The sequence below is a fragment of the Sparus aurata genome, chromosome 24, assembly GCF_900880675.1.
Source record: "Sparus aurata chromosome 24, fSpaAur1.1, whole genome shotgun sequence".
Lineage (NCBI taxonomy): Eukaryota > Metazoa > Chordata > Actinopteri > Spariformes > Sparidae > Sparus > Sparus aurata.
The window spans coordinates 17040878-17050148 of record NC_044210.1 but is presented as its reverse complement, the minus strand read 5'-3'; the positions used below and the strand labels follow the sequence as shown (position 1 = coordinate 17050148).

The following is a 9271-nucleotide window of genomic DNA, read 5'->3' as shown; positions in this document are numbered from 1 at the left end:
TTCAAGGAAATTGACATTAAAGCAAAAACTAACATACAGACATTTATTCCATTATTCAAGCTCAAGCAGCGAAACTGACAAAACTGGAGTTACAGACGACCGAGCTGGAGAAGCAGAAGACTGAACTGAAGTTACAGAAGACTGAGCAGGAGAAGCAGAAGACTGAGGTGGACAAACTAAAGCAAGAGCTTCAAGGTACTGTGTGGAGAACACTGTAGATATCATGATGTGTAGACAGCAATGATAGATAATACTACATCAAATCCAGAAATTAAAAATAAGAACATTTATGTTGTGAATTATTGTGATATCTTATTGTCTTTAGCACAAACTGAAATAAGCTTAAAGCAGACTGAGGTTGACAAGTGTAGTTTCTGGGCTGTCTTCATCAAAGGTGTCAGCATGTAGCATGTTACAGATATCAAGCCTCTGAACCAGTGCAGCCGCACTCTGGTGTTCTCAAATCTATGGCAAAGTTCTGCCCAATGCTTTGTCCTCTGCTCTGTCAGAAATCCTACCGAGCCTTCGATCTTAGGAAATCTACCAATTACCACCACCCTTCTGCGCTTCTGCAAGCCTTTTTTTAAAAAGTCTATTCACCTGCACCTTCCTACTTCTTCTAATTGGTCACTTTTGTGAAGCAAGGGTCCATCTATCCAATAGTAGAAAGAGAAGTTGAACTGCCTCCTTCTTCTGTACATTATCTAACTCTGCTGAGATCACTCCGTGGAGCTTACAGCCTAAAGTGGACAAGATTGTCTCTCCATGCTTATCTGGAAACGTAGTAGTACCGATTTTTCTCAAAAAATCTACTCAAGTAACATTAACTCCGACTGCATTAAAACCTAAAATACAAATTACCACCAAAAGTTACACAGAGTAAATGTAACTAGTTACCTCTGAAATCAGGACAATGAAACACTGAGTAAACACATTATAATTCATTCTGTTGCTCATGTCTGAATTCTCCTGACCAGTTTAAGTGCTTTTTAACACAACATCTAAATGTTCAATGACCAAAGCCAACCTTGATGAAGACAGCCATGATGAAGTACATGTATCTATCAAACATAGGTGTATGTGTAAACAGGTTACAGAAAATATGTCATGATGTGACTTTCTCCAGCACAAACAGCAGAGCTGATCTCCATTAAAGCCAGGACTAATGTCACAGAGAACCAGGTGGAGGTTCTAAAGAGGGATGGAGAAGGTAAGACTGACAACTAAACCAGCAATTCAATATTCAAACAGTTTAGTTCTCATAATATTTGTCGAATGTAAAACCTTGTGTGATGTGAATAGCACATTAACACTGAGAATAATATGAGCCTTTAGATAACTTCATTGTGAAACATGCTCATTGCTGCTGTAACATCAGTCACTTTCAAACAAGTATGATTCTCTCTCAGTCAAACAGGTGGCTTTCTCAGCTTCACTGTTCGCTTCAGGCTCTGGACTTATCGGACCATTTAACACACAAACTCCCCTGGTCTTCAGACACGTTGTGACAAACATTGGAAACGCCTACAACCCAAATACAGGTACTCAAAGTCACAAAATCAAATCATTTATTTGAGGTTTTGACTATGTCGACATCTACCTGGTTGACAGGTGTTACAGCAGTTGATTCTTTGTTTAAAATGTCCCACAGGTTTTTTCATTGCACCAGTGAGAGGAGCCTACCACTTTGAGTTCCACATATATGGACATGGACATGCTTCACATGGTTCAGGTGCTTTGTTGGTCAAGAATGGAGAAAATATTTTTATTGCAATTGAACATCAGCCATCCGGTACTGTGAACCCTTCTAATGGGGTCACGCTGCTTCTAGAGGTCGGGGATGTTGTTTTTATGCATCAGTGGCCTAACACAAGGATAACTGACAGTCAAAATCATCATACCACCTTCAGTGGTCATTTGATTTTCACCATGTGAGCAGCAAACAGTACTTTTTCTTCAACTATATGAAAACCTGCCCACACTGTAGTGTGTATCATTACTTCTTGATAGATGTGTCATTTCTTTCTCTTTTATATGACAGCTGTTTGACAATTGTCTTTTCTGATTTACATCAAAACGCACAGTGATGGACAGCTAGAGAACTTGTGACATTATTTCAAACACTAGATTAGTGAACTAATTTGTAATAAAAATGTAGATAAATGTGTTGACATGCAGAATTATTGTATTTTGTTATGATTGTGAAGGCTGGATGACAAAGGTTTGCATCAACAATCATTTGTACATATTAAACTTTATTAAACTTTTAAAACAATATTAATTGGTGTTGCATACTTCCCCAAATCTGGCAGCAATGGCACCTTATTCTGATAAAATAGCAAATGGTCAAGGCTGAGAAGTGCTGGATGAGCAGCAAGTGTCTACATCATCACATTTCAGATATTTAGGTTAAAGGTGTGTTGAAAGGCTGCGTAGTAGTTTGAATTTGTAGCAACCCTCCATGCTGTGGTTAAACATGTTTAAAAAACTGATTTTAAAACTATTAAAAGAAGAAGTAAAAGCTTTGCAATTTAAGCATTACTAAAGTAAGTGATAAAAAGTTTAAAAGTATTATTAGCAAAAGGTATGCCCACATTGAATAAGAGTAAGACAGTCAAATGCTTTTAAGACAAGTTGCTTTGCATGAGTCCATAAAGCAGCCCTGTTTTTAGCCTGATACAAATGCATGGTATAGCTTTTTAAAGGAGGGAGCTCCTTTTAACCTGAAGAATAAGAACTGAGCTGCTATATCAGGGACATTCAGAAAATACATATTAGAGATAATTTCTAGAAAATGGATAAAAGAATCAATTGAACTACACAGAGCAGACAGAAGTGGTGAAGTTAATAATAGATGCTAAACTTCTGAGATTTAGGATGTTGATGATACATTATGCTTGAAATAGAATATAACTGAGGTAGAACTATGTGTTGAGTAAATGTACTTATTTGCTTTCCACAATGATTATTTGGTTGACTTCTAAAGTCAGCAGGATTGAAAGGGTTTGTGAGTAAACATATGTAAACCTCACCACAATAATTAGAGCTGGGTTTGGGATAATAGTAAAATACATTCCTTCGGGGAACACATACATAAATTACTAGTCAGGTTGTGTTCCGCTAATTATGAGGGGCCGGTCTAAGCCAAAATTGCCCTGCCACCACACCACATGACATTCAACTAACCTGAGAGTTTGGAGCTGACAGTGCGGACTTCCAAGTCCAATAGAGAGCAGCTTTACTCCTGCATCCTGCAGGTCATTGTTACTCAGGTCCAGGACTCGCAGACTAGTGGACTTGGAGCTGAGGACTGATGAAAACTCTTCGCAGCACTTCTCTGTGAGCCTTGTTTGACTCAACCTAGTAAAATCATGGGAAATAATATCTCAGGTTTTATTGAGATTATCAGAGATTAATAATAATATATAAATATATAAAACCAGAACAAACAGCAAGCAGCATTTTAGTCTTAACTTTGTAATACACGAGAATGTAATCGAACCTGAGGGTTTCCAGACAACAATGCTGTCCAGCATTGAAGAGGGTCACTCCTGAATCCTGCAGATCGTTGTTACTCAGATCCAGGTCTTTCAGAGTACAGGATGGGTGGCTGAGAACTGAAGCCAGAGTGTCACGGCTTTTGTCTGATAAATTACAGCCAATCAGCCTGAGGGAGTCAGTTTAGAGACAGATTAACAAATACTCTACAACAAAACATACATTTACTGTCACTAACACTGTAAAATATTACTGATATATCATTAGAATTACTATCCCTGACCTGAGTTTCTCAAGTGCACAGTGTGGACTTTCCAGTCCAGCAAGAAGCAACTTTACTCCCGAGTCCTGTAGGTCATTGTAACCCAAGTCCAGGTCCTTTAGACTAGAGAACTTGGTGCTGAGAACCGATGATAACTCCTGGCAGCATGTCCCTGCGAGATTGTTGTGATTCAACCTGATAAAATAAATATGAACATTTTGAGAAAAAGGAAATGATTGAGTGTCTTACTGAACAACATTTGCTCAGGAAATGTCAGGGAAATACACATTTAAAGCCTTTTCTAGAATTACAGAAGATTACTTTTTCAAACAGTACATGATCTGACCTCAGAATTTCCAGTCTACATTGTGGACTCTCCAGCCAAACAGACAGATGCTTCACTCCTGAATCCTGCAGGTTGTTGTTGGTCAGTTCCAGCACTCTCAGACTTGAAGATTGGGAGCTGAGAACTGATGCCAGGCCTTCACAGCTTTTCTCTGACAGGTTACAGCCACTCAGCCTGAAGAATAACATGCAACATAAATCAGTTCAAGAAAGCCTGTGTATTTTTTTTCTAAATATCAAACGTGCAGCTTCTACAATGACTATTTGCTGGGTTTGGAGGTTTTAGAGCTTCCCAACAAAGACTGATTGACTTCTAAAATATTGTAACAACCATTTCTCCATATTTAAACTTTACTTATGACACAATAAATACATTTCTTTGGCCGATATTAATTGCCACTCCAAAAAGGTCTTAAACTTACAGAGCTTTGTTGGAGGCTTTGACCACTGGCAGCAGCCTCAGAAGAGCCTCCTCTGAAGCAGAGTATTTCTTCAGGTCAAACACATCCAGATCTTTTTCTGATGACAGTAATATGAAGACCAGAGCTGACCACTGAGCAGGACTGAGTTTGTCTGTGGACAGACGTCCTGAACTCAGGTACTGTTGAATCTCCTCTTCGAGTGAATGATCATTCAGCTCATTCAGACAGTGGAACAGATTGATGCTTCTCTCTGGAGACAGATTCTTCCTGATCACGCTCTTGATGTACTGGACTGTTTCATGACTGGCGTGCCAGCCATTTCCTGCGTGTGTCATCAGGCCTCGTAGTAGAGTCTGATTGGCCTGCAGAGAAAGACCCAGGAGGAAGCGTAGGAACAGATCCAGGTGTCCGTTTGGACTCTGCAAAGCCTTGTCCAAAGCACTTTGATATAGGTATGATAGTTTAGATTTGTCCCTTCGTAGATTAGACCACCAGGTTTTTGACTGAGACAGCAGATTGATGCCAGAGCTGGTAAAAGTCAGAAAGACATAAAGTGCTGCCAGAAACTCCTGAATGCTCAGATGGATGAAGCAGAACACCTTCTTGTTACTCAGCCCTGTCTCCTCTTTAAAGATCTGTGTGAACACTCCTGAGTACACTGAGGCTGCTGTGATATCGATGCCACACTCCATCAGGTCTGATTCATAGAAGATCAGGTTTCCTTTCTGCAGCTGCTCAAAAGCCAGTTTTCCCAGACACAAAACCATCTCCCTGCTCCCTGGGTTCCAGTGTGGCTGTGTCTTAGCTTCTACTTGATACTTGATGGTCCACAATTTGGCCTGAACCACCAGGAAATGGATGTACATCTCAGTCAGGGTCTTGGGCAGCTCTCCTCCCTCTCTGGTCTTCAACACATCCTCCAGAACTGTAGCAGTGATCCAGCAGAAGACTGGGATGTGGCACATGATGTGGAGGCTTTGTGATGTCTTGATGTGGGAGATGATTCTGCTAGCTTGCTTCTTGTCTCTGAATCTCTTCCTGAAGTACTCCTCCTTCTGTGGGTCGGTGAACCCTCTGACCTCTGTCACCATGTCAACACACCCAGGAGGGATCTGATTGGCTGCTGCAGGTCGTGTGGTTATCCAGAGGCGAGCAGAGGGAAGCAATTCCCCCCTGATGAGGTTTGTCAGCAGCACATCCACTGTGGTGGACTCTCTAACATCAGTCAGGATCTCAGTGTTGTGGAAGTCCAGAGGAAGTCGACACTCATCCAGACCGTCAAAGATGAACACGACGTGAAATTTATCAAACCTGCAGATTCCTGCAGCTTTGGTTTCAGTGAAGAAGTGATGAACAAGTTCCACCAAGCTGAACTTTTTCTCTTTCAGCACATTCAGCTCTCTGAAAGTGAATGGAAATGTGAACTGTATGTCCTGGTTGGCTTTGTCTTCAGCCCAGTCCAGTGTGAACTTCTGTGTTAAGACTGTTTTCCCGATGCCAGCCACTCCCTTTGTCATCACTGTTCTGATTGGTTCGTCTCTTCCAGGTGAGGGTCTGAAAATGTCTTCACATCTGATTGTTGTTTCTGGTCTGTTTGGTTTCCTAGCCGCTGTTTCGATTTGTCTGACCTCATGTTCATCGTTGACCTCTGCAGTCCCTCCCTCTGTGATGTAGAGCTCGGTGTAAATCTGATTCAGAAGGACTGGACTTGATGTTTTAGCAGTTCCCTCAAACAAACACTGGAACTTCTGCTTCATGCTAGATTTGAGCTTTCGTTGGCACACTGATGGAGATTCTGCACGAGCAAAAAACTGTAGTGAGTGCTATGATAAAAATGTGTTTGAAAAGATATCTCCAAACCAGCAAAAAACACCACATATTTTTAAGTGGCGTTTTTTCCAAAGATAAAACTCACTCTTCTGCAGAGCGTCAGCCAGATCCTCCTGCTGTATTTTCTTCAGGAAGCACAGTACAATTTTCAGAAATGCCTCTCTACTGCTCCTCATATCTTCCCCCTCGTCCTTGCTGTCCATCACCTCGTCATCTAAACACTCTGACCTCAGAGCCGTCTGCATCCTCTTCAGCTCGGTCTTCACAAAATCACCGATGTTCTCCTCAAGCAGCTGGAAAATGAAATAAAAACTTGCTCTATAAAATGCATTATATAGTGAAATAAAGACAAGACGTTTGTGATTGTTGCAGTTACTTGTAAGAGTGATGGTACATTTACAGACCCTAAATATGGAGTCCCTGTCTGTTTGGTCTTCCTGAGGAGACTGACCAGCGCGAACATCCGACATCTCCTGTGGTAGTCTGTGGAGGAAAACACACCGCAGTATCTTCAAGTGATCACAGATACCTCTGTGCTAAGGAGGTTATGTTTTCACCTGTGTCGGACTTGCAAAAACTTGGATGGGGGATGGATCTCAGCCCAGAACAGACCCAAATAACTTTTGGTGTTAACTCTTTGAATAAAACAGTAATCTTTGGACCGTAACGTTCTTTAATTTTGTCCGTTAATATCAGTGATATAAAGCAGTAAATTGACGTACCCTGTTTCAGAAGGATGTTGTTTTTGAAAAGCGAGAGGCGGCTCCCGGGAACTGATGGACACAAAACTCGGCACAGGAGAGTCTGGCCTCTCCTCCTGAATCCTTCAAGAAATGGCAGGAAAAAATTGGTTTGACCCTAAACTTCAACGTTTTCACAGTACAAAGACAAAAGTTGACTCACTCTGTTTCAGAAGACTGTTTTTGGAAAGCGAGAGGCGGCTCCCGTGACTTCATGGAGTAGCAGCTGGGTACAGGGGAGGCTGATCTCTTCTGCTGCATCTCTGAGCTGAACCCCAACACAGATGTTTTTATTCTTAATAATCAGTAAAATGTAGTTCTCATTGTCTGATTGAAAAGTTAAGGGCCTTGCCTCACCTCTGAGCTTCGGTCGGGCTGTCATGTCCCCCAAATGAAGTCACTTTTGAGGGGAGGATTCCCTCATCGAGCCCTTCAGGCAGATCCATTGTAGAGCTTTCACCTTTACATAAACATAATCAAATGGCAGTCTTACTCAGACTGACACTGAAAGTGACAATGCTTCATCAGTTCTGCTGTTCTGGGTGAAAAAATGATATGCCTGCACATGTTTTCTGCATCAAGGTAACAGTTTTATCTACGAGCCTGAACATATACAGAGTAGAACAAAAGGCAGACATGTGACTCAGGTGTACAAACACTCCACTGTAATATGAAACCGGTTCTGGCAAGGAGGTGCAATCTGTCATCATGTGAAATGGATGAAATATGGGCATATTCATACAGTATTTGTTTTCATCTGGGCTTTCTTTGTAAAAGAATTAACTCTGATGTGCCTGCCTGCATGTTAAATACGTGGCATTCCTGGAATTTACGCCCCTGGTGCATAGAAAGAAGTTTCGGTATCGTTACAACCTGCACTGCTGCCATATTTTTCCTTTCTTCCATGACTTCCCAGTTTTATTCAGCGTACATGCATGAAACAGTCAAACTACCCGCAGCGATAAAATGAGCTGCTAAACTCAGAGTCATATGATACCAACTGGACTGGACAGTTTGGAAAATCCTTCCTTGTTTTGATCATGATTGTTCTGGCAACATGCATGAGATGGTCTGGGTTAACAATTATCCATTCAACGTTTATAGATGCTTACCTGCTGGATTAACATCCATGTCAAGGCGCAGATATTTTCTTCATCTATAGAAGAGACGCTGAGAGGGATTATGTTGTTTATGTTTCATCCAGTGGTAATATCCAAACTGCCACTATCACAATCTGGGAAAGTCACATTCATTATTGTGCTTGCGGAAAGAAGAGAATGTTTGGTATTTATTCTGCTTGATTATCATCTCCGAATCAGTCTAACCTGCAGCTCGAAATCAATGCTTGTGACAGCCAGAAAAGATAGATGGGTGGCAGGAAATAAAAATCTAGATGTATGTGCAAGTGAAAAGTGAATTTTTGGCCTAGACGGCTTCTCATAAACATTATCTTTAAACAGTTGCAGCATCGATCGCAGCACAGCCTTTATTGTGTTCAGAGGAAATACTGTAACGTTATTGTGGCTTATATATAAAACAGCTTTAAAAATGGAAAACAGCTGATGTTTATACTAAGAGGCAACAGAAATACACAACAAAACTGAATAAACCAGGAAGGTTTCTTACCTTCTGTGAGGTTGAAATAACTGCGTCACACTGAAATGAAAGTAACCTCCAACTCCTTAAAACTTGCAGGTCAGTCACATGTAGAAAAAGAAAGAAAGTACTACATCTGAGTCCAGATCCAGATCAATCCAAGTGACTCTCCCAGCTTGATAACACAGGTTGTCACATCCAGCCTTAAAGGGTGTTACTTTGCCCTGAACAGTCACTGCAGGCAGCTATCAAGGAAGTGTCCTCATCTGACCCTGAGGCAAAAACATCAATACTACTCTAATGTAGATATAAGCGTTTCAAAATTAATCCAGGTATGATTTGGAGTGATTAAAGTGTGTTTATCATTCAGTATCAGGTGGAATTTGTAGAAAGTTTCAGGAGTCTGCCTGAAGTCGACACCCAGGGTTAAAAGCAATCCACATCGAGGGTTTGACTTGAGTGCAGCTGAGTCATAAAGAGAAACTTGTGAACTTTGACTCACTGACACTGAAACTAACCAGCACATTGAGGCTTTAACAACCACTGAGGTCAATATAGCAGCTCCTGTATTCAAACTG

At 41.1% G+C, this 9271-nt stretch overlaps 1 protein-coding gene across 1 annotated transcript in view; it reads right to left on the bottom strand.

Moving 5' to 3' along the window:
* LOC115577227 (NACHT, LRR and PYD domains-containing protein 12-like) overlaps positions 1-8937 on the bottom strand; it is a 55339-nt gene extending 46402 nt beyond the window's left edge. The window contains exons 1-12 of the mRNA XM_030410207.1: positions 8724-8937; positions 8210-8331; positions 7455-7557; positions 7261-7365; positions 7080-7181; positions 6762-6840; positions 6443-6650; positions 4528-6322; positions 4107-4280; positions 3782-3955; positions 3503-3667; positions 3187-3360 (exon numbers count right to left, since the gene is read on the bottom strand). Of these exons, the coding sequence (XP_030266067.1) occupies positions 3187-3360; positions 3503-3667; positions 3782-3955; positions 4107-4280; positions 4528-6322; positions 6443-6650; positions 6762-6840; positions 7080-7181; positions 7261-7365; positions 7455-7557; positions 8210-8228 (3098 nt within the window). The 5' untranslated portion in view covers positions 8229-8331; positions 8724-8937. The remainder of the gene's footprint in view (positions 1-3186; positions 3361-3502; positions 3668-3781; positions 3956-4106; positions 4281-4527; positions 6323-6442; positions 6651-6761; positions 6841-7079; positions 7182-7260; positions 7366-7454; positions 7558-8209; positions 8332-8723) is intronic.
* Between the last annotated feature and the right edge of the window lie 334 nt (positions 8938-9271).